General features: G+C 34.6%; 1 protein-coding gene across 1 annotated transcript in view; it reads left to right on the top strand.

The window, feature by feature from the left end:
• The window catches only part of CEP135 (centrosomal protein 135), a 30,997-nt gene extending 17,917 nt beyond the window's left edge, over positions 1-13,080 (top strand). The window contains exons 19-26 of the mRNA XM_066549091.1: positions 480-648; positions 2,558-2,668; positions 4,382-4,567; positions 5,443-5,652; positions 6,588-6,790; positions 10,094-10,198; positions 10,581-10,727; positions 12,494-13,080. Of these exons, the coding sequence (XP_066405188.1) occupies positions 480-648; positions 2,558-2,668; positions 4,382-4,567; positions 5,443-5,652; positions 6,588-6,790; positions 10,094-10,198; positions 10,581-10,727; positions 12,494-12,515 (1,153 nt within the window). The 3' untranslated portion in view covers positions 12,516-13,080. The remainder of the gene's footprint in view (positions 1-479; positions 649-2,557; positions 2,669-4,381; positions 4,568-5,442; positions 5,653-6,587; positions 6,791-10,093; positions 10,199-10,580; positions 10,728-12,493) is intronic.
• Positions 13,081-13,575: the final 495 nt, after the last annotated feature.

The raw sequence follows: 13,575 nt of genomic DNA, 5'->3' as shown, positions 1-13,575 counted from the left end.
CCAATATTTAAATATTTGAAGACCAATGTAACTGAATATTTGCTACATTGATGCATGGTCTATATATGTCAAAAAAAGATAAAGCAAAAGTTCACCTAAGTTTATGGATATTTTTATTTCTAATTTTTTGTTTATTCTTTTCATTACTCTTTTGATAATTGCCCTTCAAGTGTAAATTATTTGTCTTCTTCTTTATGGCTTATAAAATATGCAATTACCATAATCACTACCAAACACAAATAAACCTAAGTATCTAAAATTGCTCTTTCTCTAATAAGATACATCTTACCAGATACATCTTCAAAACTGAAGATTAAATCCATCTTATTTCTGCATATTGACGTTTTCCATACTTAGTTTACATTATATTTAGATTCAGTTTGTCATCATTCAGAGAGCAAGAATTTTATCTGATTATTTTCAGCAGTGTGTGGTATAGTAGAAGAAGGGACAGCTTTAATAATGTTTTCACTTGATAGCCAGATGCAGGACAGGCTGAGCAACAGAGACCGTGAGATTGCCAGCTTGCATCGCCAGCTCGATACATCCCAGCTAGAGCTTGCAGAAATGGGAAGAGTGAAGGAAATGGCTCTGAAGGAAAACAGGCGACTGCAAGATGACCTGGCTACAATGGCCAGAGAAAACCAGGTATGAAGACAGTATGTGATACTGATGTATTAAATCATTTATTGCTTGCTTGCATCAAAACTGCTACATCCTCACTTTTGATTGAGGTGTTTAATTATTGGTATTTCTTGAGCCCTGGGATGTTGAAAATCACTGGGCAGAAATTGTAAAAGCAATACTTCAGATACCTAAGAGTAGTCAATGCAGTGAGGGAGAAGTGGGCAAACTTGCAGTTGGTAACCCTTCCTCAGATTAAAAAAGAAATCTAAATAAAATAAATATAGAACTTTATAATATAATGAAATTATGTTAATTGGTTATATCACTTGCAATTGGTATTTAATTGGTAAAGATTGGGTGTTATTATCTGTGGAAGTGATTATTGAGAGAGGGAAAGAAACTCCAAAAGCAGACATCAGATTATCAGGTGAAAGTGAGAGAGAGAGGAAGGGGATTGATGGCACATCTGAATTTGTTCTGGTGCAGTGATTCATTCATTTCATCCATCTAGTTTCCATGGAGCATTGGATTTATTGAGTGAGGTATGCCATGTTTTAGATTAGGGTGTTTTGGAAATTAGGGTAGGAAGAATAATGAGTTGGTTTCATGCAGCAGCTTGTTATTGCTGACCAAAAGCCTCCCAACTCCAAGTGCATGACATGGACAATATATAACCAAAATGTTCAGTGTTTTATAGGGTAAGTTCAGTGTTTTATTGGGCTGAGCATTAGAAAGTCTTTGTAGAGGGCATGTGAGAGTTGTCTTAAGAGTGAATCTAGAATTTTGTTGCAATTCATTACATACAACTTGTATAGCAAATAAGCTCCTTGTGAGGTTCAAATACCTTTTAAAATTTTCATCCTGAGATACAAATGTTTGTTTGAATTCACTGTAAGTGCCAACACTAAAAACAATCAGGACATTGTTAATGAAACCATTTATTTCAATCCCCCTCAGTCACCCCAGCTGAATCTGATGCCACAAAGGATAATATAGCAACATGTTTCAAGGAAGTGATGTAGGTGTGATGAACCTTGAATAGTTCAAGGTTCATCACACCTACATCACACCTTCAAGTGATGAACCTTGAATAGTTCTTGCAAAACCTATAGTGCAATATGTAAATATGTGGATGTATTATTGAAATCAGACCTACTCTTTACAGGTGCCTAATAAGATGAAATATTGAATATTATAATGTGATGATGAAAGTTTTCCCAGTGTTTGGGGAGACTATCACAGAGACAGGCAGACTGATTTTAGCATATGTTAAATAAGGCATACAGTAAAAAGGCTAATGAATAGTAATATACCACAAAAAGAAGAAAGGGAAGAAAAAAGGCAGCAGCTTTTATTTGCCCACATTTGATCATTAAGGTAGAAAAAGATACTTACAGTTTTGGCTCTCTGGGTTAGAGGATACACAAGGAGAAGAGAGCTGAAGCTGAGAGGGACAGAATTAGCAGTTCAAATATCTCAAATAAATTCCATGGTGCATTTTTGATGTTTAAATATGATCTTAGTAGTGCATTTAGTTATTTTGTCTTGCAATTCTACTTTAAAATAAATGTTGTTTTGTTAGAAAGTTGGCTTTACTCAGGCATACTGAGTCTTAAAGCTATAAAAATTCCAGCTCCCAAACATCAATATTTCAAATTTTCCAAAGATCAGTGGGGTGTGTCATCAGGGAATCTGCATGTTTTATGAACTGGTGGGAAAGTCATTGTTTATTGTGATGATTCTTTCCTGGAAACTCTTTGGTGTATCTAAGGTAACAGGGGATATTTCTGAACCCTACAAATCCCAAAGAGCTCTGTAAGTAGAATAGAAAAAAATCTAGGGCATATGCAATTACTTTGATTTAATCTGAGTATTATATAGTAATTAATTTACTGCAAAGCACAATTTTGCCTTTATGCAATCTCTCTAGGCTATCAGTACCGAGCTTGAAGATGCAATACGTGAAAAAGAAGAAATGAAAACCAGGGTTCATAGTTATATAACTGAAGTCTCCAGATTTGAGAACTTGATAGCTTCAAAGGTAAAAATATAATCTATAGGCAGTCATTACCACATTCAGTAAGACAAAGTAAGAATTGCATGGTTTGGGTGCTGTTCTCCCTGCCTGTCCCATTTCCTTCTTTTGTATTTCCTTATTTTCTCTTCAGTGTTTAAAGCTACTAGTGGGGGATTCATGTAACACCTTGTTAGACCTAAAGCACTGATTAATTCTAGCACATCACAATTTCATGGAACATGTTTCAGTTGGCCATAATGCTGGAGATTCTAACATGTCATGTTTGAATGTTATTTTGCTTTTTGGGTTTTGACCAGGCAATTAGTAAAATAACAGGTACTGTTTCATGATTGTAGGCAGCAAGCAGCTTATACAATGATTTTAATTATTTTGCCCTTTTGGAAAAGAAAAAAAAAATTATCTGTTCTGCATAAAATTGTAAAAATAGTACTATTAAAATAGTGCTCTGGTTAAATGTCCTTTATCCTGATGCTTGGTTTCAAAAGCATGATATACATGAGTTAAAACTTAAGATCATTTAAAACAAGTAGGATTTGGGTCAAGACAACATGAACTGGCAGATTTATAATGTGACTTTAAATTGGGAAGTATTAAGTTTTGATTTGACTTCAACTTGCATGTCTAAATGAATGCATGTAAATTCAACCACTTTTTAGAAGTAGAAACTGAAGCATGGATAAAAAGTTAAGGTAATTAGTAGGTTAGCTTAGAACTATCAATCTAAAATATTTGAAGTTTATTTTTTAAGAATTTTACAATATATCATGTGTTCAAAATACTTCAGCTACAGATGGGGCTACATCTTTGGCAAATGATGTTGAATAATCTAGTTACTCAAGTTGGGTACCAGGAAGCTATGGAATACACAGCAAGCAACCAATTATGAATGCTTGATTTCAGGGATTTTTCTAGTATTATATCTGGGTAATGCCTGTGGAGACAAGGATTTACTTTTCTGCACAGCGTTCACTTGCTAAGTCTCAGGTTTCTATTTCCTAATGCTCCCCCTGATCCTGTCTGCACTTCCAAGTTCTGCAGGATACACAGAAGGGATTTCAGAAACTGTTGCCTTTCTCATTAGATTTATACTGATTATAAACCTGCATATCCCACTGCAATTACGTGAGCAGGGAATGGAGGTAAATAAGAAAAATTTATCCCCACCTTATAATCCATACTTGGCCAAAGTAAAATTCACAAGCAACATTTGTTCTATCACTGCACAAATGGTGAGCACCAAAGCTTGCATTTTTGTACCTCTGTGATAGACTCCTTAGGTGTATATACTCTAGTAGATTACCAGTGTTTCAGGCACTGCTGTAATACAAATATTAATAACAGTAAAGTAACTAAAAGAGCTGAAAATGGAATTTCTTGGAAAGGGCAGCATGCAGTGTATCTCAGTAATGTGACCCTTGACAATGCAGAGAGATCCAAAATAACCTCTCTCCTGGGAGCCTTAAAAGTCATTAGCAACTCCTAAGTGTAACTCCATTTTAATAAAACTTAATGTCATAACTGTATTTATTTGCTATTTGGACTTGGAAAAGGGATGATGAATTTTAATAGTTGCTGGATAGTGGGATTAAGAAGATGAAGGAAGTTCTGCTTTCTAGGGGGAAAAAAGGAAGAGATATTGTAAGGAAAAGGCATGAAATGAACTCAGACAACTTGAGGGCATGTTGATCATTGCAGAGCAATTTACTCTTTCATTAGGAAAAAGAAAACCAAGAATTGTTAGAGAAGTTCCGGATGCTCCATACACAAGCTGAAGGCTGGGAAATGAAGGCTCACCAAGCTGAAGGAGAAAGCAGCTCCATACGACTGGAACTCCTTTCAGTAGATACAGATCGGAGACATCTTCGAGAGAGAGTAGAGTTTCTGGAAAAAGAGATTCAAGGGGTAATAACTTCTGCAATGAAATTCCATCTAGGACACTGGGATACATCCAAGTGCTTTTTTAATAAAGTCAATGTATGGTTTTAACACCTTAATGGAAAATAATTTCTATATGTGAATATTTCAAATATGAACGCTGGAGTTTTTGAAACAGTAACTGATTAGTTGCTGTTAGTTTAGATGTGCTTTGCTTTGCTTCACCCCTGCTTGCCCAAAATTAAAATCATGGCATATATTTTCATAGTTTTAGATCTCTTCTGTTGGGTTATCACTGTTACTATGACATTGTAAGAAACTTTTCTTTAGTTGCTTCAGAACATTTGCATATAGCTTTATGAGTATTTTGCAAGCTTAGTTCTTATGTTTCTTTGAAGCTTTGAATGAAGTATTTGAAGCATTGATGGCTGAAGTCAAGGTAAAAATCTGGTAGACATCCAAATTCAGAATCAGAATTCCATAATACTGAATCCTAGACCACTATCATAGAACATTATGAGGTTTATATTTTAGAAGCAATGAGAGAAGTTCTAAAGAAGTTCTAGAGCATAATTGTGGTGGATTGACTACATTTTGTCCCATACTTTTAATTAGCCAGAAAGAGTTAGAGACTATATTTATATTGTAAGCTGAGTTAAAAAACAGGTTGTATGTTTGGGGTTTAAGCTTTTTAATTCTTGTTCCACCCTTTTATAGTACTCAAGTTGGTGATTAAAAATTGCAGAGATGGTTTATTAGTTGCCTTTAGCTATGTTTTAGGGAGAGGGAAGGAATATTAAGTTAATTTTATGGGGAAAATAAAGTGTTAAAAAAACCAGGTTATTCAACAGGAAAATCTTAAATTTAACACTGAAAATGTATCCATGTTTGGTTTTGTTTAGCATATTGTTGCACATCAAGTATATGAATCTCAGATCTCCTCCATAACCAAAAATATGTCCAGATTGGAAGAGGATCTTAAACGTGAAAATCAGGATAAGGCTTCTGTGTTGGCAGACCTCACTTCTGTGAGAGAACTCTGTGTGAAACTTGAGGCTAGCAAAGAACTTTTAGCTCGACAGCTGACGTCCAAAAGCATGGATTATGAAAGGGTAAGCAGCAAAGGCAAATTTAATTTGCTGTAACAAAGTAACTTCCTTTGCTTTTAATAGGTTTTGGAGAAAATAATTGCTTCTTAGAGCAAGGTAAGTTAATTTACATCATTCGTTTTGTGTTTTTATAAAAATTATAAATTTTGCAGTATACAGATCCGTAGCTGTGGGTGTTGTATAAAAAGAGGGAGTTTCTTTGATTCATTATCACTACCAAATGTTGCAGGTGTAGTTTTAAGTTGTACTACAGACAGATTATATATATATTTCTTTTTGGGTTTTTAATTTACTCAAAGTTTATATAAAGCAAATAGTGCACTTCTTATTTAAATAGTAAAGACCCTACCCTAATGGCTTCTTTTCAATTAGGAAATTTAGATACATCTGGAATTCATTGAATATTTTGAAATAGTTTAAAAAATTCTAAAATATTCATATTTTCTGAGCCTTTTTCTTTACAGCTGATTTTGTCTTCATTTAGTGGCTTGGTCAGCCTTTCTGTGACTGTAATATTCAAGACCTCAAGAACAGTAAAATTTGTTTATATTCACAGAACTGAAGAGGAAAACAAGTATTCCTACATTTTCAGCAAAAGCCAAGAGGCTAATTATGAGCTGACCTAGTCAAATAGAATGAAGTATAGTAAATACTATTTTTGTACTTCTGTAAAATTCTATTGTTTAAAGCCAATTCATGTTCAAGGTACTCAATAATGTAGCTCCCAGTAAAACATTTGATAGATGTACAGCTTGAATAGTTTTAAATTAAGTATAGTTTAAAAGAATTGTAGGCTTTACATTATTTTGTGCGTTCAGTTTCCTATTCTTTTTTATGAAACTTCTGTTCATTTCAGTTTTTGTAACAACTCTTCACATAATAAAATTCTCTGTCTTTGTAAATTAGTGTACTAATAACCTATAAAATTTATGCCTTAGGTTCTAGGAGAATTAGAAGATACAAAATCAGAAGGAGAGTTGCTGAAAAAGCAGCTATCCAGTGAGAGACTTACAGTTCAGAATCTTGAAACATTATTGGCTACTAGTAGAGACAAAGAATTTCAGAATCAATTAATGTCCCAAGACAAAGATACCGAAATTCAGTTACTGAAAGACAAGCTGACCCTGGCTGAGAGCAAACTGTAAGTTTTAACAAATGTTTGTGTGTGTTATGTGGTTTGCAAAAGCATATTTCAATATGACAATACTTATTCACAAAATCTGGGTGTTTAGTATGGCTGAGCAAATTTTTGCAGGAATGTCTTTTGGCTTTTTATGGCATCATTTACTTAAAGTTTCTTTACAGGTCTTTCATATTGCTTTCAATTAATCAGGACTTTGGTAGACATCAGTTTAGTGCAAGCAGTAAAGTCAAACAGGAGTTCCAAAGGAAACATCCTCTACACAAAATTTCAACATGTGTTTAGTGTTCACAAAAAAACCCCAAGTATATTAAATTCATGGTAAATGTGAATTGCTTATCTACTGAAGATGCCTGTTGTCCTTGCTTTGATTACATAAATCATTATTACATAATGATACATACATTTTCACTTATATAATAAATAGTGAAGTCATAGTGCTTTTAAAAAAGCAAAAGTACTTTTGCTGCTGTTGATATTAACTGTTGTGGAAAAAGTCCTGTGTCACTTATTCCTTTGAAATACAAACAGAACTAAACCTGACACCTCCACTAAATGTGGCCAGCAACAACTTCTGCTGTGGATCTGCCTAAAGAACACTTGTATATAAGAAAGACTGATCTCTTTGGAGCAATGAAGTTAAGAGAGGAGGTACTTTGTGTGTGTGAAATTCTCCTAAGGATACATCAGCAGGAACTAGTGGTAGCTCTGCGTTAAATAGCAAGAAGGAGGAGTAGCAGCCGAGTGCAGATGGTGATGAAGAGTAAAGTCAAAGCAGGATTTCAGATGTAGAAATCCACCCATTTAGTAAACACTAATGTAGGAAGAGAAAGGAAATGTGGAAGTTAATGGAACAGGCAATACTCCTCATGAGATGTGGCATATAGCCCACTTAAACTGTCTGGAACTTGGTGACACAGATATGGAAGAAATATGCTTTTGGTTGATTTATGTAGAGGCTACAACTTGTGATAGCTTATGATGGTCCACCTCAAGTAGCAATGTTCTCAGTGAATCTGGAGATGATGGCATTGTTATTGCCCCTGTGCAAGTAATTGCTTCATGTTTTAGTATTGTTGATTTTTGTTTACTTGGGGAAAAAATGTTAATTCCATACAACAAACATAAGCTATTAGAATGTCCTGATTACAGAGTTTATTGTGAAAATTAGAAAAAACACAAACCAACAAAATCCCAAAAACCAACCAAACAAAAAGAAATTAAAAGGAAAGAAGGAGTTTTTAAATGAAATTGAATTTTTAAATGAAATTGAATCCAGTTACTTTGTGTACAAACATTATAAAACTTTAACTAAGTACATAGTAATTTTTTTCACTATTTTTTCTTTTGCACACATTGTAGGGTTCATTTGTTTTTTGTAAATGTTAATACTTGCAGTGTTAATAGGGTGAGATATTTGCAGGAAGAAGGAAAATGTTCTCTTGGAGGAAGAGTGGTGGTGTTGAATTTTTTTCCACTGCTTATCTCAAAGGTTCTGCATGTTACTAGGCAAGTGTTCAGGTGTGAGAACTAGTTGTGTATGTCTTATTTTCTACTATTTGGCTTGTGGTAGTTGTAGTCTAAAGAGCAGGAACTTTAAATGCCACAGCTGTGACTGACGTATGTGACAATTAGGTTTGTGTCTTGCAAAATACAGAAATTCATTTGACTTGGCAGAATTTCAGCTCTAACTGACAAGAGTCATGTGCCAATATTTTTGAACATTATTTAAAGTTTTAGCTTTATAGTACCTGTTCCTCTGCTTTATTTAGAAAATGGCACTACTACAACCTCTGACTTTAGAAGGATTCTCAGAATTAAGTTTGACTTGTGAAGTTCTCCAGTGCTGAAATTATGAGTTGTGTAAAGAATAAGTGGTTGTTACTTTGAGTACTGCATGGGTGATAGTACAGTAAATGAAGTCTTGGTGCTCTAGAGTGATTATAGAATTAAATAAACAAAGATTATGGAATAGCTAAACTATTTCTTGAGAGCTATATGTATCTACTGTGAAAGAGACAGATGTCATCTGAAAATCGTGTATCATCACGTAAACTTATATGATGATTACCGTGCATAAAGGGTTTCAAAATATTTCTAAATTTTGGTGTGATTTACTTAATGCTCTTAATATTGTTTAAATGTCATTGACACGGAATGACCTCAGAACTCACAGACTGTTTGCTTTCTTTCTTTATTTTACAATAATGTTATTGGGCCCTGAATTCTTACCTCCATCCTGAAAGCATTTGCCTGTCTTTGAAGGACATATAAATTATCATCAAGATGTCTTGTCTTCTGCATCTGTTCTCAACATACTGGATCAAGATACCACTCTAGGAATTTTACTGATGAATAGGGAACATGGAGTCAAAGACCAGTGGGTGCCAGACAGGAAGTCTGTGACTGAGCTGGAAGTGGAATTCATTTTTCAGAACTCCAGTCCAGTGCTTTAGCAATAAACTAGTACAACTTTGCTTCTCCAGAAGAGACTTTTGAGCACTCCACCTCACAGTGGCTTTGAAGACTGTATGGAATGACATAGCTGTCTAGAGTCTTGCTTAGACAACTTATTTAACATGCAACAATTTATTTTTCTTCATTTATAATGTAATTGATGGTATTTTGTGACCAAGCATTGAATAAGCCAAACTGATGATTTACTGAGAAGTATATTAATCATGTTTCTGAAGATTTTCAAGGCTCCTTTTAATTTTGATTCTGTCACTTGAAACAGTTGGGCACAAATACCAAGGATGTATTTAACAAGCTTTCAGACTGAGTTTTGCTGGTCTGGTATTTGCTTTAATACAATTTTTACTTAGATTTGGTTCAGTTTTGTTTATGGCTAGCCATTTAGTTCCAGCCTACTTGATAAAATTTTTACTGAGGACATTGTCTGTTAAGTTTGTAACTTTTTGTGGATATTTACTGCCTTTTTCTTCTTTTTTTTACACAACGTCTATCTCAAATTGCAACAGAGAACAGTAAAGCAATAAACTAATGATATAATTGTTTTGTCTGTTTTTATCAAACATGTTTGTGTTTACCTTTGTCTGAAAAAGAGCATGATGTAGTCAGGATGTAGTGACAGACTTGCCAGCTTCTTGCTTCATTCTCACCTTAGGTTCTTCCAGAAACATTCTGTTGCATTCATTTGGTTCTTGCTACTTCTAATTTGTCTTTGATTTACTCTGTGAAACAACATGTTCAGTATCTGCTTTTATCTTTCTCTAACTTCTCTAAGCTCCTAGCTGTCATTGTTGAAAGAAAACTTTGTTGCTTCTCATGATTTTTTTTTAGAAGCAGCAATAATAGAGAGGTTTCCATGCTTCGAAGTAAAGTTGCACAGATGCAGACTGACACTGATGTTTTAAAAAGGAAACTGACAACTGAGCGATTTGAACGGTAAGATGCTGCTTTTTCAGTGAATTGACTCTCCCTCCTTATTTCTTCTTTCTCACTTTTAAAACTGTTGCTTTTTTGAATAGTGAGGAATTTTTATGGAAAACTCCGTTCCTCTTGTCATACAAAATTTAATATTTTCATCTTGAAAACTGCTTAAAGAAAAAAATCTTACACAGTTTCTGAATTTCTTCATAAGTTTTGTGACTTTACCACTGCTTCTAAAAATAAAAAAATGCCTTCTCCTGGAAATAAAAAAAATCCCTTCTCAAGAAATAGAATGGATGGGCTTTATGAGAAAGGGAGAGTCTTTGCAAGGCTGTGTGTCGTTCCTTTACCGTGGTGCAGCGTGGGCGCTGTGTGGCTGAGGGTCCGTGTGTTGCAGGGAGCGGGCGGTGCAGGAGATGCGCCGGCACGGGCTGAGCACGTCCTCGCTGCGCGCCTCGCCCCCGCTCAGCTCCACGCTCAGGTCTCCCTCGCACTCCCCGGAGCGCGGCGCTGCCAGGACAGCTGAGCACGCAGCAGCTGAAAAGTAAGTGATTCGAGCTCAGCAAGCCTTTCCTGTTTAAGAGTCAGGTGTAAACTGTTTCTAAATAATACCTTTGTGATTGTATGAAATTGTTACACGCTTCAGATGTTTCTAAGTTCTGCTTTTGCTGTCTCTCTCCTACTATAAAATATTGATTGCAACCAATAAATGCAAAGTGCTCTCCAAAGACCATATAATATAATGGATTTTCCTTCCTCTTTTTCTTAATGGCCTTGCACCACCTGACAACTTTCAAATATATGTTGCCTGCATATTACTACCATTTCTTATATCCAGATATACTGTACCAGTTCATTATTGAAAATAGTTATCTCCAAACAGTGAATGGTTCATATTAAGAGGAATGCCATGAAATTCTCCCGAGTACAGCAATGAAGGAAAGACACTCCAGAGAAGAGTTCAACTAAATGCATTTGAACCCTAGACTAGATGAAAATATCTCCAAAACAAGTTGGAGATAAAATATTTTTATTCAAGTAGTAATTCAAGTAATTCAAATGCATAAAAATAATTAATGTATTTTTTCATTCTTAGTGCTTGAATCTATGAATGTCTAAGATCGTGATCACTACAGTCCATAAAAAAGAAATCAAAATCAGCCTCTTACCTGTTCATTTTCACTGTCATGTTTGTTTTTTTAGAGATCATTTTTGCTTTAGGTGATGCCAGTTATGTTTTACAGGCCTGATTATTGACTGTATATCCCACCTGTCCTATACTGAATAATAAATTGTTATCAAAAGGGGAAGGAGAGGAAGAGATAAAGAGTGATTGTTGTAGGAAATATGTGTGGCGTGACAGGTCATGAATGTAACTAACAGATTTTAAAGTTTATTCTTGCTGGTAAATACCTATGGCTTGTTCTAAGCTTACTTTTGTTAACAAAAACACAGGTTTCTTGAGAACTGAGCTCAGCCTGGCATGAAGCTATATTGTCAGCAATTTTTGTCTTCTGCGAATTTTTGGGCAAAGCAAAAAGACGAAATGTAGCAAATGTGATACTGACAGTGGGGATGAACCAGCAGATATGCTTTTGCTTTACTGGTGAGCCCCTAGGCATACCCTGTTATGTTGCAAAATGACATTTTGACTGAGGTGATGACAGATTATGTATTTCTGAGGAGTATCATCAGTAGAGAATTGTCTTTAGTCTTCCTTGCTTTACAGTGAGTCCTGAGAGCAATAAAAAGTCCAGTTGCTGTGCTTGGAGGATACCATGTAGTGCACTATTTTTATCTAATATTTGTATCCATGTCAACTCTGTACCATATCTTACCAGAAAATACCCCATTTTCATGTAGTGTGTATTTTTAAAGAATGTGGTTTTTAACAACTGAATTCACATGCAGTTGTTATGCATCTTGCCTTTTAAATGTATCAATTACAGTAGTGTGATCTCAGCAGAGCTGTTACCATCTTTCATCCTCCTTGTTTATTCCTTCTTGGGAGCTTACCAGAGTAAAGTGTACTCTGTAATTACTGTTCTGTAGTGTTACAGCTGTCTCTCTCTGACCTGATTTCATCTTCTCAAGAAATTTTCTTTTCCTCCTCATCTCACTATTACTTTTGTAAATTATTTTAGCAATGGGTCAGTGGTGTAGAGTTTTAAGTAATATGCTAATAGTTGATATTTGGGAGTAAAAGAAGACCATCTGAGGAGGCTAAAGCTAATTACTACTTTTTATCCTAATATTAATTAGTAAAATATAATAGTTACCTTTATTTTGACATCTTTTCTTTCTCCACAGAAATGTGACCATCAAGGAATAACCAGTACTTGAGTAGCTGAAGCATTACCTTGTTACAAGGACTTTTTTAATATAAATTATGAATACTTGTATTTTACATCTGTTTTCTTCAAATCACTGATTACCTTTGAAACCTCTGAGAATGGGTGAAGTAATCAACTTTGCAAAATTCTGCTTTCCCAACTGGCAGGAGTGACTGACTTTTTCTGGCTGTTTGACAGGTTTTGTATCAAACATGGCTAAGTTTTCTTACTTTTTGGGAAACATAATAATTAAAAGAAGGAAATGAGTATTGATTTGACAATCTCTTGTTTTCATTTTTCTATTTTATTTCTTTGCTTATCTCATAAGATTGGAGAAGTTTATTCATCGTAATGTGTGCTAACATAGAATAACATCCCCAACTGTGTTAAAAATGCTGAGCCAGTGTATGTTTTCTACTCATGATGATTTCCTATGTTTGGGTTTCTAACAAGTGTTTTCTGTTTTCAGGTTTTTCTTAATGGTATTTAAAAGTATCAATTACCTATTTTGTGAATGCATTTTGTTTACAGTACCTTTTCTTAATAAAAAATATATATCAGTTATTCTTTATTACTTTTTCTATCAATCTCCCTTAGTTTAATCTTTGTGTGAAATTGCATTTTAAATATCCCCATATTTAATGAAAAGTGAAGAGAAAAATTTTTAAAGATGTATTGAAATACTTTAAATATTAAAAAATTCTCAAAGTATTTTATATTCAAACTTTTGAATCATAGCTGGAGATGTTTCTCAAATTTTGGTTTTAAACGTTCAGAGCAACCTGGAATCATTCACCCAGTTAAGCTCAAGCTGTTGTAGAGGTGACACAGGACTTTATGTTGTGACATACATATTAGGTAAATGAAGTGAGAACGAATCTTGAAAATATCTGGGGTATTTAGCAGAGGAGCATTTCAAACTTAGGCTTTGAAATAAGATGCAGTGAGGAACATAGAGTTTTCTGAATAATTACATGCCAGCAGGGTGACATGGTGTGTATTCATAGGAATTATACAGAGCACTAGAAATGGGAGGATGCATTGCTGCACATCCTTGCA

The sequence above is a fragment of the Molothrus aeneus genome, chromosome 4 (assembly GCF_037042795.1).
Source record: "Molothrus aeneus isolate 106 chromosome 4, BPBGC_Maene_1.0, whole genome shotgun sequence".
Taxonomy (NCBI): domain Eukaryota; kingdom Metazoa; phylum Chordata; class Aves; order Passeriformes; family Icteridae; genus Molothrus; species Molothrus aeneus.
This window is presented reverse-complemented; position numbering and strand designations above follow the sequence as displayed.